This window comes from Diabrotica undecimpunctata, chromosome 1 (assembly GCF_040954645.1).
Source record: "Diabrotica undecimpunctata isolate CICGRU chromosome 1, icDiaUnde3, whole genome shotgun sequence".
In the NCBI taxonomy this organism is placed as follows: Eukaryota; Metazoa; Arthropoda; class Insecta; order Coleoptera; family Chrysomelidae; genus Diabrotica; species Diabrotica undecimpunctata.
This window is the reverse complement of record NC_092803.1, coordinates 59,289,396-59,313,112: the sequence shown is the minus strand read 5'-3', so window position 1 is coordinate 59,313,112 and position 23,717 is coordinate 59,289,396. Positions and strand designations below refer to the sequence as shown.

The 23,717-nt window shown below is 33.0% G+C and overlaps 1 protein-coding gene across 5 annotated transcripts in view; it reads right to left on the bottom strand.

Annotated features, from left to right (window-relative positions):
• Positions 1 to 23,717, bottom strand: part of LOC140449774 (uncharacterized) — a 170,672-nt gene that overhangs the window by 89,298 nt on the left and 57,657 nt on the right. For all 5 annotated transcript variants that reach the window (XM_072543116.1, XM_072543141.1, XM_072543131.1 and 2 more), the window contains exons 2-3: positions 8,637 to 8,801; positions 2,443 to 2,601 (exon numbers count right to left, since the gene is read on the bottom strand). In XM_072543116.1, the coding sequence (XP_072399217.1) occupies positions 2,443 to 2,601; positions 8,637 to 8,741 (264 nt within the window). In that variant the 5' untranslated portion in view covers positions 8,742 to 8,801. The remainder of the gene's footprint in view (positions 1 to 2,442; positions 2,602 to 8,636; positions 8,802 to 23,717) is intronic.

Genomic DNA, 23,717 nt, shown 5'->3' with positions numbered 1-23,717 from the left:
GCTTTACTATTTGCTTATATACGAAAAAATTAAAATCTACCTTAATTAACCTTAATTTGTTTGACCTTAATAACTAATAGTAATAGTAATAGTAATAGTAATAGTAATAATAAGTAAAAAATCGACTGCAGGAAACATATAGATTTTTGTTACAGAGGTCCATACTACTCAAAATAACTGTAGTTAACCTGGCTCAGTATGACAAACAGGAAACTTTTTTGCTTATTGTCCTGGCATATTATATATGTGTCTTATGATAAAGATCGTTCCTATGTCTATATGTGTCTTTGCAGCTATTCTATGACGTACCTTTATTTCTGTTTCTATAATAGTAGTCTTTACGTTTTGATGTTTCTGTTGATCTTATAACCATTGTATAGAATTTTGATTTGGTCTTTCTGCAAATATTTCTATTTCGCCATATTGTGCAAGTTATCCAGACATTTTTGCTTCTGTTTTATTGATTTTTCTCGTATTTCCTTAACATTTAAATATTAAAATTTTACTTCTCGCTCGATAATTATTACTCTATCTACGTTAAATTCAGATGTCAGAGGTGTCTTTAATTGACCCAGGCATTTTATTTCAGAGGTGGAAATCATCATGCTGAGAGATTTGTCTGTTCTGTTAAATTGAGAAGTAAGTATTATGGAATCTGTTTATCATTAATTATACCTATGTGTATAAACCTAGACAGCCAAAGCTTCTTCTGAAATTCAACCAATATACTGTTGAACATAAGGTAATTTTTGTTTAGATAATGTGGGTTAATGGTTTTTGTACTGTAATAGGCTCTAATGTTATTTTGTGTTAGCACACTAAGTTGAAACCAATTTATAATCTCACAAATGGTTGTCAAACTAACAGTTTTCCCCTAAACACGTTTATCATTCTGTGTATTGCTGATCGTCCAATGAAATTATAACAGTCTTGTGAATCTCAAGTGTTATTTTAAACTTATTAAGCAGTATGGACTTTCAATACCGGTGTTTTGTCTTAAATTAATTTCTTCTGACGTTTTGTTACTTCCGATAGAACAATCTTTCTCAAAACCTGTCGCTTACGTTAGTAATATAAATAGATAAGAAAGTATATAGAAGTTAGGAAAAGGAAAAAAGAATCTGAAGCTTCAAAACGTTAAGAAACAGTGCGAATTCTGAGAGAAAGCTATATAGAACTGGTAGCTGCCTATTAACCTTCTGAAGCTCAGTTCTGAAATAAACTAAGAACACATTTAATAGATACATTTTTTATTGTGGATAATGAACTGAAAATACATGGATAATACTATTAAAAAAACAATCCAACATGCTATGAACAGTCAATGACAAGCGTCAGTTCTATATAACTCAGAAAGAATCCATAAAAATAAAAAAAGTGATAGGTTAAAAATTGATCAGTCAAAAAATATTTAAAATAAATAAACCAATGGAAAGATTTGTTAAGTTATTTTTCAGGATTTATCCACTTACATTAAAATGTGTATGTAAAATAAAGCAGTAGGTAAGTATCACCAATTCAAATATCAACATAAAAAGAAGTTATAAATACTGTAGGTGCATATCAAAAATGAGCGTATCACACTAATTATAACACAGACATGTAATTGTACAACAATCGCTAAATCTGCTGAACATGTAACAATTCTAGGAAACACAAAATATGTAATCAAATTTTAAGTACAGTTCGATTAAATTACTTGCTTATTTGAGCATAGGTTTTTATAGTTAAATCAAAGAATATAGATGCGTCTATTTTTTTGTTAAATATATACAAGAGTTTTTTGTATCCAAAATCTAAGTAAGTATATATATATATATATATATATATATATATATATATATATATATATATATATATATATATATATATATATTATTGTAAATAATCCGTTGTTTGAAATCAAGGGACAAACATCAATTTTAAAATGTAAATGTTAGCCAATGTGATAGGCCACCACTATTACAAGTACATTCAATATACCCATTATTGTTTTTCAAAAGAACGTTAGATCAATTAGGAAGAACAGTTTTATTAATTGTATTTTTTATTTATTATTATTTTTAAAACATAAACCAAAAACTTGCCTTACATTATCTAGACATAAACAGGACACTGAATTTTCTTTCTTAAAAACAAATAAAAAACATTTAACGATGTCAATAAACGTTCATAAATTTCTGAATTAAAGTAAGAACTACAATTCAGTAACGAAACTAAAAATGTAGGAAGAAATACCCAACTATATAAAAAATTAGTGATATGTTCAATCTGGGTAAGTATTTCGTACATTTTAGGTTAAAATAATAACATGGAAGTGGATAGATCCCAATATATATTTTTTAAAAAGATCCTAGGTAATACAATTCATCCCTGAATTTCATACTCCTCATATTCTTCGGACTCGAAGCTTTGAGAAGATTCAAAATGGGAACTGAATACCTTTTTGTTTTCTGATACTTCTACAGATTCTGATTGTTGTACGTTTTTGGTTGAGTGGATTTGTTGCGATCGGTTGTCTTCCACTATCGATTTGTTGATGGTGCTGTCAAAAGTGGCTTTCTTCTCTTCAATTTGTGTGTGGCCAAGATCCTTGTGGGTCTAAAAATAAAAAATTTGAATAAATATACAAACTATGTTACACGTTTCTTAATCTCAAAATATTTTTGTATATCTTAGGATTTATAATATTAAACAAAGGAACAACTGAGGAAGATGTAAATAATATTTTAAAGCAAACAAGAGACTTTAAGAAAACTGAATTTAGTCATATGCACCAAGAGGAATATATAAGGGAACATATTATAGGAACAACAAAATCCACACTCGAAAGCTACCTGGCTGCACAGACATAATAATATGCGCAATTAGGTTTTAGTGCTAAAAATCCACTAAGGGAGTGTTGGGTACCGGGACAAAGCGAGGTTTTTCTTTTGCACCATAAACAAACGTTTATGGTGCTTTGATATTATTTGTACTCATTTTCTAATTGCATGTATTTAGAAACCAAAGAAACTACGACATTGGACTGTTTGTTTGTCGAAAATGCTGGCTATGTGTTCATTAATACCCTATAAAGCATATGAATGTATTTAAAGGTAAGCTGGCATAACGTACTATTAGATTTTTATTGACAATGGGGCAAAGTGAGGAAGGATGGAAGGGGCAAATTGGAGTACAGTTTACTTGATATCCCACTTTGCCCCTATTACCTTGTACTTAGACTACGTTGGTTACCTACCTACATTTTCTGGTATTTTTTTAGGTACCGTGGTTAGAACGTACAACAGAAAACCAAACAACTTTCCTAAAGTGAGGAATCGATGACAAATACAAGGCAAGCCTACGCGTCGTGCTACTTCTGCAGAAAAAGTTTTGTGTTACAGAACTGTTTTCACTCCCAAACAGGAAAGTGAATAAAAGGCTTATATTACACTTATGGAGGGGCGATTTTATGGACTAAACCCTTGTTAGTCTAAACCTGTGTAACAATGTGCTGGACGTTCAACAGTTCGAACCGTAAGACTGTCAATAATCGCGCACTCATTTCCACGACGAGACGACGAGGTGGGATTCGGAGCGGCTATTTAAGACGAGCGATTGGCGCAATTAAGAGAGTCTTGTGGCTAACGCTCTAGGCTCCCTGGCTTACTGGTGTATTGAATCTGCGAGCCGACCTGGACAGAGAGACTTCCGTACTGAGGATTATACTCTGTCCTCAATCAAGCAGAACCCGTGGGTATCGTGCATTGAACGTTACCGTATAGCGTGGATCTGCACAACCGAATATTTCGATTGCGAGTGCGTTTGGCGCTTCCGCTGGATTGAAGTGGAAGCGAGTACAAGTCTGCGTGCGATTGAATTCGCGTATTCCATTTTTTTATTGTTATTAATAATAATTTTTCTTTTACATTCGGCCGCCGGTGAATTCACTCTCACGGGATCCAGACGGGGACATAGAATACATTTTATTTTTATTTTTTTTTTATTTTTGTATATACGTTGAAACTAATAAATTTATTTTTATTTCAACCTGTGTTTTACTGAGTCTGTCGCTTCGAAAGAGCTACCCGTTACACCTGAAACTGCATGATCTGCACGATCGCAGGGATTCAATAAAGTTTCTGTTAAGAAGTTTTTTAATCTGCTTGAATCAGCTATTGACAAATATGAAATTCAACCTCAGCATATCTATAATGTCGACAAAACGGAGGTGTCGACGGCTCCAAAAAGCAACTCTAAGATATTAGCTGCAACTGAAAAACGCCAGATAGAAGTTTTAACTTTCGCACAGCGAGGGAAAATTATGACAACGGCCATATGTTTTAGTGCTGTGGAAGACTACATGCCCCCGATGTTTTTTTGCCAAGTAAGCGTATGATACGCCAAAAGGTCAAAGAGTGTTTTTGTTGTTAGATGGGTATGCTTCCCACGTAAAGAACATGGCAGTGATTGATTTTGCCCGTAAAAATGATATTGTACTACTATGCTTCCCCCCACATTGCACTCATCGTCTTCAGCCTTAAGACGTGGGTTTCATGAAGCCTTGAATCACGTATTATAGTAACGAACTAAAGAATCCTGGGCGTGTAGCGACCCAATTCCAGATTGTAAATTTATTTGGTCAGGTCTTTATAAGCGCAGCTAGGATGGCAACTGCCACAAATTCGTTTGGAGCTACTGGAATCTGGTCGATAGATCGATACAATTTTTAACAGTTTTACATAATGTATCAATTAAAATATGTCACTTTTCTTAATAATACTCACGTGTCCATTTTTATTACTTTATGTGTCAAAGTGACACCTGTTTAAATGGGACGATCTGGTAGAAATGGTTTATTATTAACAATTGCCTTAACGTTACAATCCTAACGAGAATTAGTTTATAATGACAAAAGAATGTAAAACCGTTTATTATTTGCAGACTCTCTATAATGGAGAGACAGAGAAGTAATCGAGTAATGATGTTAATCAGGTTGGCAAAGTCCACTATGGATACAGGAGGGTCACATAAAGAAAGTCCCTCTTCCTAGTGAAACGGAGACTGTACACAGCAAAACCAGCAGATAGATAGATAGTCAAGACGTTCAAGCGTCACATTCAATATCATTCAATGAACCTAGTCAGCCCACTAACAACAGATATATGGAAATGCAGACTGATAATGTTAAGATCGATGCTAAGATAGCTCTAGTGGTTGAGACTAAAAATGTAAAGACATCCACTGTTGTTTATATGGAAATTGAAGATTAGTTTCAATTATTATTTTTAGTTGTTCGAGACAGACTGAAGGTCTGATTGCTCTTGCTTATTAATAAAAAAAACCTGATTTTTTGTTATTTATTTCAAAAGGCGAGCTTGTTAAGACTGGTTTTCTTATGACAACAGAAATTCGGAGTGAATCGATGAAGCCCATTACCAGTAAGTCTGTATTAAATAAGACTGAATATGTCGGAGTTGATGCTATGAAGTCTATTGAAGTTGAAACTGATTCTGAACTATGAAATGTAAAGTTTAGATTAAGTGATTTCCAATTGTTTAAAATAGATTGAAGGTTCTACTGCTTTTCATTGACCATTAAATGAAACTAGTTTTAATTTATTTATTTCAGAAGGTGAGTTTGTTGAGGCTAATACTAAAAAGGAAGCAGAAAATGTGGCTAAAGGTGACAAGGACCCTGATCATGGTACTTTGAAGTCTATCTTGGAAGAACATGCAAGCACGGTCGAAGGAAGCCATGAAAGTTCGAAAGAAGATCCGTTTGCAAGCGATGGTGACGGTTATCCTGATATTTTACCTAGGATTGGCGTACACGTCAACTTCCTTCAAGAAAAAGAAGATTACAAAGCACGTGGTATTCGTGTGTATTAAGGTATAAAAACACCACGTGCTTTGTATTCAACAGGTATACTAGCCACTCCTGGATATCTCCACTTCATGGTTTGTTCCAGTTTCACTTTTTAAAAAGAAGATTGCTTCAAGGAAAATAGGCCAAGCCTGCGGTGGATGCAAATTTCAGTGTATCACTTAGTTTAGTAAAGAGGAACGAGCAGCTATCTTTGCAGATTACTGGAAGCTAGGAGACCTACAAAGGCAAAGAGATTTTCTTGGGCAATGTATGGACGCTATAGAGGGTTAAGAATATAATTATATTCGTGTCAACGATGACGGTTTTTTAAACCAACTGAGGGGTGGAAACCACGCTTTTTATTTTAAGAGGTATAAAGCTACGATTATGTAAACCTTTCTTTCGAAACATTCTTGACATTAATGATAGGCCAATAAGGACTGCTATCAGCAAAATCTCAAAAATGTCTGCTGGTATAGATATAGAGGGTAAGAAACGTGGGAAGCACGGAAATTATGCTCGCAGCGTCGAAGAGGGGGTAGAGGAAGGAGTCAGAAAACACATAAAATCTATCCGTCGGATTGAAAGCCACTACTGCCGAAAAGATATAACAAATGAATTCATCTGTGGTGGAAAAACTGTAGCGGGCCTACACAGGGATTATGTGGCTGGAATAAAAGAAGAGGAGAAGACATTTGCAAGTTACCTTGGTTGTTAAAACGGAATTAAACATTTCCTTTTTTGTTCCCAAGAAAGACCAATGTAAGCAGTGCGTAGGCTACGATAATTAAATTGGAGAAGGAAAGAAAGCCTTAAATGCCTCATAAGAGCAACATATACTCGAAAAAGATTTAGTGCGAACAGAAATGGAAATGGATACAAACAGTGGCGAACATGTGCATGTGGATGTTTATGACTTGTCGTCGCTATGACGTGTCAAAGCTCTCTGTGTACAACTTTACAGTATATGACATAAAAAATGATGAAGTAAGCTACTTCGTGTGGCATGAAGGGGAAGGCCAACATGGAGTAAATAAAATTGGGACGTGCATATATATGCAGACGTAAAGACAACTGTTGTGGGCAACACAAGAACTATCCAATGTTTAACATATAAATATGCGGTGTATATATATAAATGTCTCATAAAGGGCCATACCCATAATTAAGGTTATTTAGCCCATTCACTCATTGAAACGAAAGTAAAGCCGTTTCGAAAAGCATCACCAATTTTCCATCCTGATCAGTACTTTTCACTCATGAGAGGAATAAAAATAGGAAAGAAAAATTTCCAAGTTTTCGAAATGAGTTATAAGGACTTTTTGAACTTGAAGTTATTATCTTATTATCTGACATGATTCCACAAGAGATAATCAAAATTCGAGACTTGCGCATTATTCATTTAATAACTGAAAAAGTAGAATGTAGTCATTTGGATCCGAGCTAATAAAACAAAAAACCAAAAGCAAAGGGATATTACCAGCATATCCCGAAAAACCAAAAACAAATGAAAAAAAAACAGACTGGGATTATGTCTCTATTCGAAAAAAATATCATTCAATCTTACTATAGGCCCTTCTATGAGGGATTGTAGCTAATGTTTCAATAAAATAACATTTTCAAATTTGTCATATTGTCTTATTTCTTTTTCTTTTTTTTATTTAGATGAAACTTTTGACTAGAACTAGAAAAATGAGTAATTTACAATCAATGTAAGTACAGCTTGTAAAGACCATTCCGAGGCATCACACTGCCAAGGTTCTACAGTAAATTGTTGTTGTATGGAGCTACAAGTTGAAATTAAAAGACCGACGTGACATTAAAATGGAAATATCTCGAAGTAGTTTTTTTTAAATGTGACACTTTTCTCTTGCATAAGTCTTTGCCCTAATGATATCGCTGTGCCGTGTTGAAAAGTCATCGAAAAGTGAAGAAAGTGAGACAGTTTCTTTATAATTTTCACTCATGATTAAATATTTACTCAATAACTACTCCCAGATATCACAACAGTTCCTCTTAAAAGAGAGGTTTAAAGAAACTTGATCATATTAAAAGTTAATATGAATAAATACCTTAATGTTACGAGTTTTTCTTCGGGTAAAAGTCCATCCCTTACTGCATTTTCACACGGTTATAAGCATTCTTTTAACAAAGTTAAGAGTTCACCAAAAAATAATACTCATTCAGACATACTTAAAAAACTTTGGAGTGTATTGTCAATTTGGGGTACAGAGTCACAAAAGAACCCATGGTCAATCTATAATTAATTAAAGAGCGCACCCACCATCTTCTTTGTCGTCTTTACCTTGCTCTGAATCTACGGTGTAACAACCAAATCCATGCTAACTCCTTTAACTCCATAACTGTAGTGGCTGTCGACATTCTGGTAAATCACGACGCTTAGCGCAGTCATGTGTACAATACGACTTTTTTCTATTGTGCTCTAAACGCGGCGTCTAACGTCCTTATGTGTACATGCCCTTAGTCAAGTCATTGTAAAACATCACGAAAATGCTGGAAAAACTCATGACCCAAAATATGTGATACTATATTTTGTTGTTAAATAGTTTGTTTCTTTTGTTGATTCTCAGAAAAATCACAGTCCGCTTTTAATCTTGGTATTATAAATATAGTACCTATATATTTTAAATAATCTGCAAAGGATAAACTGTAAAGGCGCGTGGGAATTCATTGACCTATATATTTTACCCTATAGTTGCAAAGTTTATTTGGGCTAGAGATAATTTTTAAAAATTAAAGCTATTAAAAGTAACAAAATAATTTACCTCTGATAGTGTGGTTTCTTCAGTTTCTTCTGTCTCTTCCTCCCTGTTTCCTCCTCCAAGAGCGACAGTCTTGTTTTCGGGAATAGCTACTTGTGACTTAGACATGTTGAAATTGTAGATTTAGTATATTAGCTTCTCAGTTGTGCCTTTTCTATTTTAGGATATCTAAAAAAAATGAAATATTGTTTACTATCATTAAACATACCTGCTTTAATTGTAATACAAAAAGTAACTTAGGTAAATATATATTCTTCTCATCAAACGATTTTTGTGCTCAATGAAGCAATACTAAAATATTTTCCTAGTTTGTTTGATGTAAATTGTTTTTCCACGTGTTTATTTTTAAACAGAATGACTATATTTTGAATTTTTTCTATTGTAATAAAAATACATTAATGAGTTTATTTTCGACGACCTCTCCTAATGAATCACAAACTTAATTTATAATTAAACATCCACTGGCATAAAAACAAAAATTTTTGCTTTAATTATAAACATAAATAGATGTAGAACAACAAGAAAATAATTAAATATATTTAATGCTATATCTGTCATCATAAAGCATGTTGATTGTTCACAGTATAGCATTGTCATGAATTAATTAACAGATATTTTTAAAACACCATAAAAACGTCAAAAATTATTCATAGATCCAATTTTTTATATAGTGGGTAATTCCTGGTATCGATAAGTGGCAAGTTATATTAATACTATGATTGCTTTAGTGTCTTTATATAAAATTTCATAGTTTCTATATAGTCCAGTGTACCAACTACGGTTTTTAATTAAGAATTCCATCCATATGCATCGTTTTTCTTGTATTTTAATAGTAAGTAGAATATTAGCCCAGTCTGGTTATGCAAAAATTATCGATTATACGGCAAAATTTTTCCCAGATATCTGAAGCTTTTAAGACATAGGTGGGGGTTACTAGATGACGAATAGATGAAAAAGTAATCGTATTTTTACCTTGCGTTTTTTTAAACAATAATTTATGATCACCATTTGATTTTTTGTCCACAAGTTTTTTCCCTTATATTTTCCATAAACAATATTTATATATTTTTTTTATATCAAGAATATCTTTATTTTCCCGTTTTTTTTAAATTAGATTTGATAAATAATTTACATAGATATTTGCAAAAAATCAGTTTTTTGCAATAATTTATAAATTTTATTAATTAACAAAATACAATGTTATTAATAATGACGGATAACAAAAATGATTTACAGAACGTAATGCAACGCCTTAATGAACGCTGTCATGAGTACGGTTTGAAGATAAATTTAAAGAAAACTAAATGCATGATCATGACTAAATCTGCACATGCAAATATCCAATTGACTATTGAAGATACTGCAATTGAGAGTGTTAATAACTATAAATACTTAGGAACATGGATAATATCAGATGTAGACCAAACCAAAGAAATTAGGACACGCATTGAAATAGCACGTGCATCATTTTTTAAACTTAAAAAGTTTATTTGTTGTCGGGATATAAGGTTAGAACTACGCCTGAGATGCTTGGATGTTACGTGTTCTCTACTCTTCTTTATGGCTCGAAAGCGTGCGTGGACACTAAAACAAGTCCATCTGAATAAGTTGGCGGCCTTTGAATTTTGGTGTTACAGAAGAATCCTACGAATATCATGGATTCAAAGAATATCAAACGTTAAAGTAACTATAATGATAGAAAATGGGGCGGAAATAATATTAACTATCAAAAGACGAAAACTTGAGTACTTAGGACATGTGATGAGAGGGCAAAAATACGCATTATTACAACTTATTATGCAAGGCAAAATCCGAGGAAAGCGAAATGTGGGAAGACGAAGAATATCCTGGCTTAAAAACTTAAGGGAATGGTTTGAATGCAGTAGTGCAGAACTTTTTAGAGCGGCAGTCAACAGAGTCCGCAAAGCCATGATGATTTCCAATCTTCGATAGAAGATGGAACTTAAAAAAGAAGAAGAAGAATGTTATTAATACATTTTAACGTCGAGGAATTGCCGTCTTTTAAATTAGTGCGAAATTTCTTTCTAATCGGTCAAATAGTTTAAAAGTTATTTAATTTATTTATCCCTGAGGCTAAATATTTAAACTATTGAACTTGCTCTATTAATGATCCTAGACACATTTAGCAAATTTCATAGGGTTCTTTAAGACTTAAACTACCTATCCCAGATGTTAAATGCATATTGCGTTTTCATCGAAATTATTTACAAAATAAACGATTGAAAAGGGGTATGTTTTTTACTTATAAACTATTGTAATAACTTCTATATTTTTAAAGCTACTGACTTGTACGTACAACCATTGGATAGCTGGTAAAAAACTCACATTTAAAAAAAAACTTCTATGACCAATACTAACGAAGTTGAGGACTATTTTTAAAAAAATCATATCCCCATTGTTTATAAACATTAAGAAGTAACATTTGCACAAATTTTGAATGAAAATCTAAACTTTATATTTAAACTTATAGCTATAAAATTCATGCAATTTTTCGAAACTTACAGCCCTTCGAAACGAAGGTACGTTCGAAAGATTGACATAGGAAAGTGGGGGGGATAACTGTTTCAGCTCCGTTTTTTTTTTTGAGATCGGTACTTCAAATTGAAATACGTAGGAAAAATTTGCATTGTCTCTGCTTCCATGGCAGCTAGAAGCCCATTTATTTTTAATCTGGGGTAGCTCGTTGAAATATGAATAACTACATAGTTTTCACTGGCCGGGAAATATGGAAAACCTTGGAAAAATTAACTTTTGCGGATGCTCCGTTTGCACTGCAACACTGAGGTGCTTATTTTTCCGAGAATAATACCTTGCAACGGATGGATTGTGTTTTTAATGTAATGAAAATGAAGATTCGTCAGAAAATAAAATATTTTTAAACAAGTGTACATTTTCATTCTGTTTATCTAACATAATTTCACAAAACTCCATCCGCCTAAAGTTATCTTCCGGAAACAGTTCTTGTGTTGGTTGTATCTTGAAACAGTGATACTCATTTCTTTTGAAAACTCGCTGGACAGTTCGAGTATTCACGTTAACTTCCCTAGCAATTTGTACACTATTGCAGAGTTCACTAGATTCCACAAAAGCACAAATATCAATATCCCTGTTTTGACGCTCCTCATCGACAGGTCTAACACGTATTTCATTACCTTCATGACACTTTTTACAACCGTTTACACATCCCGAAGTTTGAAAAAGTTTAATGGTATTTTTAACTGTTCAACCCTGAACCACCATGACCCTGAAAGTACCATGTGACAAGTTGCACTTTTTCTTGGACGGTATACAACGTAATAGGCATTTTATTAATTATTTGTTTATTCTTTCAGAACTTCGTTTGAAATTTGTAATGTCAATATGACAATTACGACTATTCGTACCTACTGTGAAATGAATATAGAGGTGGAAACGTGTAACATGTCACAGCGATTGCTGTTGTGTTGTATGGTCAATAAAACAATGTCGTGATCTGTATAAGGAAATTGATAAAGGAATATAGTGAAACGGTTTAAAATTAAATACTAGAATGACAAAAAATATTTATGTATCGGAGGGCAACAATAAAAATTCATATTAGAAGATAATAACAGTTTGTACAGTCTACTAGTGACCCTAAGTAGCAGGATAGATAAGCAGAGATAATAACGAACAGTTATTGTGGTGTCGACATTTAAAACGTGTGGACAGTAATATAATTCTAAAACAGTCCTGAAATGGAAACAAGAAAAAAAAAGAAGACTAGAAAGAGCCAATCTGAGTTGTGGGAAAATGATTGACATGGATCTCTGGTTTTTGTTACGTTAAAAAATCTACGAAAATATATGAGAAGTATATAATGAGAAAAAATTATAAAAAACTTGTTTTTCAGAATATCACTAGCTAGACATTGATGCCCTCAAAAACTTATGCTACGAACTCACAAGAAGTTGCATACTATAGCATATAAGATAGAGGGGATGTATCCGATATTTAAATATTATGTTGTAGAGATAGAATATATAGATACATCTCGATAGTCTTCTATCCTTATGGAGTATTGAGCGCGCTTGCGTTTTTTAGCCACATACAGCTGTCAGGTATGGCCACTGAAAGAAAAAACACTGTCAACGCTGAAAGCGACGGAAATGGATTTTTGGAGAAGAGCCGCAGGAAGATCTAGAAGAGAAACGATTACCAACGAACGCATTAGAGAAATAATGGGAATCAAACGAACAATCACAGATGACCTAACAACAAAACAACTTATCTGGTTCGGACACATACAAAGAATGGACGAACAACGAATGCCAAAAGAAATACTAAAGTGGCAACCAGAAGGAAAGAGAAAACGAGGTAGACCGAGAAAAAGTTGGAGCGAAGGAATAAATAAAGAACTGAGAGAGAGGGTAATAGAAGAAGATATATGGAACAACCGGTCTAAGTGGCGATTGGAAGTCGGAAAACGGCGGAGAACGTTATAAACCGACAAATAGTAGTAGTAGTGAAAAATGGCTAACTAGCCTTTGGATTTAAGGATTTGAAAATAATCAAAAGCTTATTTAATAATGTGTACAAATTATATTAGAAAAACACGAATTCATAAACAAACGCACGTGAGTTAAATACCCGGAAAATAACGGGAGTAGATCATTAAAAATTAAGAATTAAGAGTTAACAGTCGAAGCTAGTGTTGTTATCTCTTTGTCTCTTATTGTACTTGTAGAACCAATAAAGTAATTAAAAGTATCCAGTGAGTTCGAGTTAATCAACTCCATGCAGGGGGTAAACTACCCCTAGAATTCCACTAAATGGAACTCTTGATGGAAGCAATCTAATAAACATTATATGATTATCCAACATTATTATAATAGTACAGTCAAGAACAGTGGTGGTTCCAATGGACTCTAGACGACCGGTTATGTATATAAAATGTATTGCTCAGATGAGAGTTAAAACAGTTTTGTTAGATGCTCATATATTCATATTTATGTTCATATATCACTTTAAAATCGAACTTATTAAGCGATTATTCGTATTTAGTAATTATGGAAAGTCTTAATTGAATAAAATATTTACTCCAAGCAGAAAGTGCCATTATGGCTCTTACGCGGTAACTGTTACCTTCGAGCAATACTATATCTACTTTCTGCTCTAAAACCTAAATAATTGTTTCCAGAAGAAGGTAAAACAATTGTTATATCTAACGAAAAGTAAATTTGGTCACAAAAGTAAGAAAACAAGACCTGTTTGTAAAGTAATCACTCACAGTTATAAAAAAATATTTACCATTAACAAAAATATTAACCATCATCAATCAATTTGAACCTAATAACTACCGAAGTATGCTAAACTAACAATGTATGTAAGTTGATAAATGATACCCTACATAACATATTAAACGGTCGTAAAGTCCAAAGTATAACGTAGAAACTAACACTCCAAGCAACGATTATTGACACCTTTAGCGCATCAACTCGAATTATTCACATATTTTACTAATTGACGCAACAGGTGTAATCATTTGGCGCCATGTCAAGTGCTGCTGTAGTGGAGATTGGTTTATAAATGACGAGGTGAAGGTGTCACATTGTTTTGTTAATGTTCAGAATTACGTTATACTCAGTAACTGAGTCACGCATATATTCGCATTCATAGTTATTTTAATACCATCGAAATGTTACTACAGGATGTGATTTTACGTACTGCTTATTTAATTCTAAGCTCTAATAAGCTCATACACACTTCTTTTAAGGACTAGCAACCCCAGTGGAGTCCTACTTTGTCATGTGATCAATTCCTTTTATAACTTAAACATCATAGTAATTCAAAGTTTACCAAACTACATTTAAAGGGTTTTTACCGACATATTTAGTGGCTTCAAACATGTACATCCAGATAGCACTAATGTTGGAATAGCTATTCCGAAAACATTCTGTGATGTAGCCCGATAGGGTTTTTCTTATTAACATACCTTTTATAAAGGAAATTTTTTAAATCAAAAATCTTATAACAATTATATTTAATACTGGTGTTAGATAATCAAACTGGTTTTCATTATATACTTTCAACTGAACATAAATATATAGCGCGATATGTTGATTTAATTTCATATCTAGTATTCCGTAGACATGATGCCATATGTAAAGTCCAGATTTTAAAACCACTCAGCGTTTTGCTAAAAAACTTCCCAATGTCGATGCTCTTGGCAAAAGGTTACAATGTGCAAGAAATTGACCAAAATTTATAGTAACTAACCATTTCTGAATAATTACCAATTGTAGATGAAAGTAAATCACTAAGCAAATAATCAAAACAAATTTAATTTTAAGATTAATTCCCGAATGTACCGCATTCATCGGAGAACCAGAGTCCAAGCCAGTGATCAAATCTAAAATTATCCAAATATCATCTATAGAAGTCACCCAGTTAACGTACCCTACAGATGCTGTGACCATTTCAAAAGAAAGATTTTCATATCAAAATTACAACGATTAAAACTTAATAAGATCAACGTAGATCATTTTAAACATTGTGCAACACAAATTAGATCATTATTCAGAAGAGCTGGAACATTAAATCAACCAACAATTCATTGAGGAACATTATTTATCCTTGTTCACTATATCAACCGTATCACAGGTTACCACCCTAGTTGTCTTATACCTTTGCTGTATATGTCGAAACAAAAGATTCCCAAAAATTGCAATCTTCTGGTCCCAGGATCAGCCTCCACTTTCACCAGCAAGCAGAAATTCCATTAGACAGAAACTTCAAAGTTTAACCTTCAGAAGACGACCCAATGTCCAACAAAAAACTGAAGAGGAATCAGAAACACAAATTACTCTTTTAAAAATCAAAGCAATTAGATGACTTTTTATTTATACGGGGAGCAGTAATGCGTATAATGAGAAAAAATTAACTTTACATTAGCTGAGGTTTACAACTCCAGATTTCACCATGCAGTTTCCATAGAAAACGCTGACGTGCAAAAGACCTTTGATCAGACCGTTGGCTATTAGCCACGGGAACAAATTAGATGTCGAAAATCACTCTTAGCTCTACTTCAACACTGTCAGTTTTGTAGTAGTTTAAATTAATTTAATATTGTACTTTTTTCACTTGTAACAAATAAAGCTATTGATCAAGTGATCACTTAAAGTATTAATTTACTTACAAATGGACAGTTTTACCATCTTTATTGGTTTATCTCTATAAACTTCGCTGATTTGAACGTGGCTCACCGTGTATACAGAATACAAGCATAAAAGTAAGATTTACGACTAGCACATGGATCAAATGAAATGATTCTTGTCGAGAATATAATTTTATGTTACGAGGAAGCGGTATTGGTTTAATTTATTTCTTAACATGTTTTTGGCACAAATATCAACGATCATTTCCATTTTAAAATAACTTAGGGGATAATTCATTACTTTCTAATAATATAAATCAATTTTTTTACATCATTTTATTAATTTTTTCTTCTCTTAAATGTAAATATATTTAAAACATTGTTGTACATATCAACTCTTTGTTTATTACGTTCATATAATATAAATACTCGTAATAAAAGTCACATTATTTAGAGAAAATATTTGGAATACCCAACTAAGATCTTCTTTATAACAAAGAAATGAAAGTCTTGAATACTAGCTAGGAACGCTTGCTACCTAAAATATTTTTAAAATAAATCGTAAATTCATAAAATATTAACGCTTTTTTACGTTTCATTTTAAAATCACTAAAACCGTTCGTTTTTTTTTCAGATCTGGTAATATTCAGACAATTAAGTGTCAAATCGTGTAACATCAATATTATCTAAGTTTACGCTTCAATCATTGATTACCCAGCTTAGATTGTTAAACTTTCTTACAACCAAGTACAAACTACTTATTGTGATTGTGAAAAGAGTTGGGTTTCAAGCGCACAAACACCACACAAAATTGTTAAAAAATAAATAGAGTTTATATTGATCTAACAGCGTAATCGTTGGAAATGAGAAGACAGGTACTAAAACGGTATATAGACGGGGTAACACAGGATACTCAGAAGAACGCTGTTGCCAACTGAAAAATCCAAGCAAAGGACAGAGAAAAATGGCAAAATGGCGCAGAAAGCTTGAGAAAGTCGAGGGCCTTTAACCCGCGAACGTTTGCTTCCCGGTCGTTTTGCCGCCCAGGAAGGATTTGTACCCTCCTTTCCGCAATTGCCCAGCAAATGACTTGTGTCTCCATAATTATTATTATTATTTTAATTTGAAGTGTTGGTCTATGTGCATCTGACGCATATAATGACGACTGGTAGTGAAATAACCCCAATTGGTATTGGAGCATTCTAACGTACGTAAAAAAATGTCAATAAATGTTAATTATAAATAAGTATTTGTAATTATTTTAATTATATTGAAAATAATATTTAAGAATAATGGATCCATACGAAAAGGCAGTTGAAGACGATTCAGATCCCAAAGAAAATTTTCTGGAAGACAGCGATCACAACACAGAATCTGAGCAGTCAGACAATGATGAAAATGGTAATAATGAAGATGCTTATTCTTAAGACGAAGTGCCGTTGACGCAGCGCCTTGAAAATTATTTGGAAAATTCTGGAATGCTGTGGTGCAAAAATCCACCCAAAACTAGGCCCGAGCTCTAGAAAACAAATCCTGCCAATATTAAACGATTTTATGAAGGTCTTACAAACACTGCAAAGTTTACAACAAGTCCACTAGCTTCGTGGAAGTTATTTTTCCCGATGACGTTGTAGAGGATATATTATATGAATATAAAAATTCAGAATGTTCAAGACAACTTGACACGAGAAATGGATGCCAAAATAACTGATTCATTGAAATGAAAGCATTCTTAAGACCACTATATTTAGTCACTGTTTCATAAGCTGCTTACCTAAATTTTTCGGATTTTTGGGCCACTTATGAAACTGGTATAGAATATTTTCGGTGTGTAATATAGTTGTCCATAATATATATTAAGGACTGCTTTATTCGGAAACGGTCTGACCAATTAGAACTTTCTTTAAAAGATTTGTAAACAAATGCCAAAAAATTATACAGTATGATCGGAAAGTGCGAAGGACGAAATGTTGGAAGCTTTTCTAGGGCGATGTAGTTTTCGTCAATATATAAAAAGTAAACCTGCGCGATGGAATTTAAATTTTCTCGCTTATAGATCCTCAAACTTACTACACTGTGAATATGAAAATTTATGCAGAGAAGCAACCTGAGCGCCCATTTCTGCTAGATAATAGTGCCGCAAGTGTTGTTAAAAGATTGGTGGAACCAATGATGCGGTCTCAGTAGACCTAGCTCAAGATTTACTGTAAAAAAAATTTGACAGTTGTTTCCTTTGACAGGACCTCAAAAACAAGCAGAAAAACAAGTACAACTTGTCACGATTGTTCGAAGTACATCTGCAGGGAACATAGAGTTGACATAATATGCCTGAGATACTTAGCAAATAAAGAAAACTAACATTTAGTTTACATAATATTTTTAAACTGTTAGAAAAAGAGGATTTTTTTATATATTGTTTATTTTTTCATTATATCGTTCACAATACAGTTATTTTTTGCAAAATAATGTTTTTAATGTTTTAGACATCAATGGACTAAATTAAAACGTATAAAAGGATGAATTAACAGAAGTCTCAGCGCAAGTCGTCTCGGGTTAAGGGCTATTATAGCTATTATAGATTATACATCAATTCAAATCATAATCCAATAGTAGCCGTATAAACAGCGAATTTTGAACCAATGTGCAAGGGAAAATCGAAGATAAAAAAAAAGAAAGTTTGGAATAACTGACGATATGTATTTCACTAATAAAAGACGTAGAAAAATGCCTCTTCTGGTATAGCGAAATCATTAAAAAATACAAAAAGCACAATAAAAATGGCCATACAAGAACAGCTTTCACAACAACGTCAAGAATTAGAAGATCTCGACTCTAAATATAACATTTTAAATATGCGTAAATATTATATTAAAGAAGTAGCCTGTATATTCAACGGTAAAATTAAACCTTAAATAAAATTTATTTAATGATAATCGGGCCTAACATCCAAAGAAATTCTCAAATCAAGGAATAGGGATATGTATCCTTATCTAAAAATAACAAAACAGTAGGACACGACGTAATCTAAATAGAAGTTTAATAGCTCATAAAAAAATGAAAACTCGTTAAACACCTTAGACAAATTCTTTAAGATGATTTATCTCAGGCGGAACTATTTCAACTGATTCATTGAAGTCTACATTTATCATGGTAACTAAAAAGCATTCAGCAAAGAAGTGTTCTGATTATATTACAGGTTAATTATCTTTATATACTATAAGCTAAAAATAAAAGAACTGAATTAAATTAATTTTAAGTTTAATGTTAAACTCCAATCCAACTAACGTTCTCAAATACTCCAATCGAGTATTTTAGAATACTTATAGATGACAATATTTTGGACAATATTTTTTATGAAACAAATCTGTATTCTACCCAAAAGAACACCGAAAAATCTTTAAATGTGGACAAGAACAAAATAGAACGGTTTTTCGGTGTATGTTTGTTCATGTCAGAGTATGGTTTACCCTCAACTAGAATGAACTGGAAAGCGTCATCTCGAATTTTAGTTGTTGCAGAGATTATGAGTCGGAATCGCTGGAAACAAATAAAAAACAATATCCACTTCAATGACAATATACAAAATCAAACCGCTTTTTGAACAAGTTAGGGCAAATTTTCGGAAAATTCCAATGACAGAAAAACTATCAGTGGATGATCAAGTTCTTCCTTTCAAAGAAAAACATAGTCTAAAAAAAAACAAATAAAAAAGTGGGGCTATAAAGCGTTTCTCCTATGTGATTGGATATCAACGGAATTGTATATTATTTTGAACTTTAAACTGATAAAAAAGAGCATCTAAAATATTCACCAAATGTTTGAGTCAGCGGAAATGTGGTTCTTCGATTGACCACAATAATTCAAGATATATTTTGATAACTGGTTTACAAGTATTCAATTGTAATTTGAATTGGACAAGTTGGGTATTCCTTCTTTACGTACGATGCGCCCTAACAGATTGAAAGGATGTAACCTCTCTGCCGACAAAGAAATGAAAAAAAAGGAAGGGGGAGTTTCGAAGAACTTGTCTACAAAAAAGAAGGAATAACCCTTAGAACAGTCAGATGGTACGACAACAAGCCGGTGCATTTACTGAGTTCGTTTGTAGGCACGTATCCTACAAGTCAAGTTTAAAGATAAGACAAAGCAAAGACAGAAACCAGTCTTGTGCAATGTCCTAACATTGTAATGTTTTATAATAAATATGTGGGCGGACTAAACTTAATGGACTCGTTGATGGCTTTATATCTAGGATTTGTTCTAAAAAGTGGTACCTCCGCGTTGTGTTCTATATGTTTGATTTATCAGTTGTGAATGCGTGGTTACTTTATAGAAGAGATACCAGTTACTTGGTATAGGAAAAAACAATAAAATAAGTGTTTTAGATTTTAAAGCATCTGTTGCTGCTTGTGTTTGTCAAGAGGATAAATGGAGGATCAAAATGAGGGGAAGACCCAGTCTATCTATAATAGAACAAGAAATAGAGCAGAAAAGGAAAAGAAAACCTATCGCTTCTCTACCGGAGAAAAACATACGAAAAGATTGAATAGGCCATTCACCCAAAATTTCAGAAAAGCGCGGTCGTTGCAAGAAACCGGGATGCCTAGACGTGCCGAAAATAATATGTGAAAAATATAATGTAAATTTGGGCTTTACGCCTTATTCTAAATGCTTTGTGGACTTTCATAAAAATTAACTTTTGTCCCCATTGTAACTTGAGAGTCACAAACCCTATTAAAACAAAGGAAATAAACAATTAAACAAATCTTCAAAAATCTTTTAATTTAATCCTATCGTGGAATTATATAACAGTAGAAATTTTTTTGCAGTTAAAAAAAATTGGACAGTACATGGTTAACGAATCTATATGATAGCGATCTAAAGTAATTACCAATTTCTATTGATATAAGAACATAGATACATATCATATATTGTCTATAGATATAAAAATCGCATTATATAATTACTAAACAGGCCTGAACATAAATAAAATAAAAATAAACAACCTAAGATATGCTGATGATAATGTGATTGGAAATGTTACTACAAGGATTGGTAAATCAACTTGCATCCAAGAGCAATAAATTCGGACTGAACCCGAATGTTGAAAAAACAAAATGGATAATATATTGTGTTATGTGGAATGAAGTCACAATTTATTGTAATTTAATGTTTCGATTTCTACTCAGGAAATCATTCTCAAAAATAACTATTTAAAAATTTTGTTAAAAAAGTACATAAGACAACATTTAAAACAAACAATAAACTCATATCTATCTCCTCCAAATCCAAACCTAACTATTCACAAGAGAGATTGCAGAAACGAGCATGAAACATACATCACTGAAGAACAATGTGTAGCAAACCCATCAGCAGAATTACGCAGGCTTTGGTTGCCAATACTAAAAGAAGAAGTCGACTACAAGAATATGCCAACGATAGCGGATTAAGAAACTCTGAGACAAATTATCTTTAATTATGCACAAAACACTCAAGCACAATATACGAACAGCCACACAGACACACGAACGATTATATTCGTGTAATTGTTTAATTGTGACTGTTTAATTTAGGTTAAATTTGTAATTTACCATACTTATTACAATGAATGGTAGTTTCAAAACAAAAATCGGACATTAGAAGTAAATAATCAACTTGTAGAGCCAACTGGTGAGGATAGATTAGATTCCCAATCGTTCTCCCTACAAATCTTCCCCCTAGATAGTAAAAGCACCCAATTGTGTATCTTATTCGATAAACGGAATACATGCTCCCATTACTTTAATTTAAAGGTCAATAAATAACTTCTTAGAAATACAGAAAAATTGTATTAGTATCTTCAAAGACACATCTAAATCTAATAATGGTGTAGATTCAGCGACAGTTTCCAGTTTCCTCTACATATAATCTTTTGTTGAAACTTCCCTAAGAAACAACCATCTTTACGGCAGAACGTTATGCCATATACCAAGCTCTTATATATTTAAATACCTCAACGTTCCATGATCTCTCATTCTTATCAATTCTCTTAGCTCTATAGCAGCCATACAACATCTATATTCCAAACACCCCCTAAAAAAGAAAATTAAACCCGAACTTTTAATTGTCCAGGAAACGAATAAGCTAATAAAATTTGTATGGATCCAATCACACATCGGCATCGAAAGTAATGAAGCAGCAGATAAAAGAAAAAGGGCGTGGAGTGCAATAACGAGTCATTATCATCATCAGCTTGTACACATCTACTGCTAGACATAGGTCTCCCTCAGCTGTTTTCATCTGTCGCCGTCTTATGCGGCTTGCAGCCAGTTATTGCTAACACGCTTCAGGTCGTCAGTCCATCTAGTTAGTGAGCGTCCCCTTCTACGTATTGCTTCTTGTCTTCATCTCCACTGGACAATACGTTTTGTCTATCGGTTGTCTGATAATCTGGAGACGTGTCCCGCCCAATTTTATTTTAGCGACCCGATTTTTTCTATGGCGTCTGTTGTTTTTGTTCTACGATGTGTTTCTTCGTTTGGGATTCGGTGCCTCACAGAGATACCCAGAGAGTCACGCGAATCTTACCTTTTTTATGAGTGTTAATGTTTCCGCTCCATAAGTGAGTACAGGTAACACACATTGGTCAGAGATTTTCCTTTTGAGGCATATAGGTAGATTCGATTTGAATACATTTTACCAAACATTAGCATAGGCTAATCCTATGCGACGTGGAAGCTCACATGTCTGGTTATCTCTGCCCAACCGAATTTCATGTTCTAAGTACTTCTAACGATTTAGTCTACACAATATACCTTCCATCAACACCAATATTTCAATTTAGCACCATATTAGTCATTATTTACGTCTTGTTCATATTATTTTTTAGTCCGACCTCCAAGGAAGCGTGATATAATTTTTCAAACATTATTGTTGCATCATCCATACGATCGGCTATAAGGACGATATCATCTGCAAATCTTAAATGACTGAGCTTCTCTTCATTTATGTGGATACCATGTTTGTTTAGATGTGCCTTCTTACAAGTATGTTCTAAAAGTGTCGTGAATAGCTTTGGAGAGACGGCGTCTCCTTGCAGTACTTCTCGCTGTATACACGAGTAAGTGTAATATGTAATAACGAGAAAGGATAGTGAAATAGTAAGTGACTGCTCACCATATGACTTAAAATCGTGGCTCAAGTCGAAAGTGTTTTGCTTATAGAAACACCAGTGACGTCAGTCTCATTCTAAACTTTGATCTATTAAAAACGACATAATACTTTGGTGCCCAAGAACTGACAACCGCTGCCTACAAACAGTGATAACCAGATTACACCTATCACACTCAAGACTAACACATTCATACCTTTTTACAAACAGTGACCTCTCCGGTGCAAACTGTGTAACACATCTTTAAGCATTAAGCATATATTATTAGACTGCCAATAATATGAACAACAACGGTTTCATTACCGCCTACCCAACAATGTATCCAAGATGCTAGGTGATATGTGTCCGATAGAGAATCTAGGAGACTTAGAGACTTAGATTAAATCTACATCTTAAATCTAGATCTAAATTGGATCGCAAATCTATAAATATATGTTACCATGTGTAACATATCTTATGTAGTCACTAATAACTTATAGTTAATGCGACATTCTTCTCTAATTAAAAAAAAATCATTTTGTAGAAAGAACTAAAATGTAAAAACATCTGGATTGCCAACTTAATTAAAACTCTAATAATATAAAGGTCCGTTCAAGCATTAAACAGGCCTGAACATCGTTTATCAAAGTGAAACCTGTTTTGTGTCGTCGTAATACGAACAACGTCGCTGTTAATTCTTCGCTGAAACCATTTTAGATGTGGTGTTTTGTCGGATTCTTAAAATATCGTAGATGAATAAAGTATGAAACAAGAATATTCTCAAGAAATTCAAATAAATAAATAATTTAGAGTTAATTAT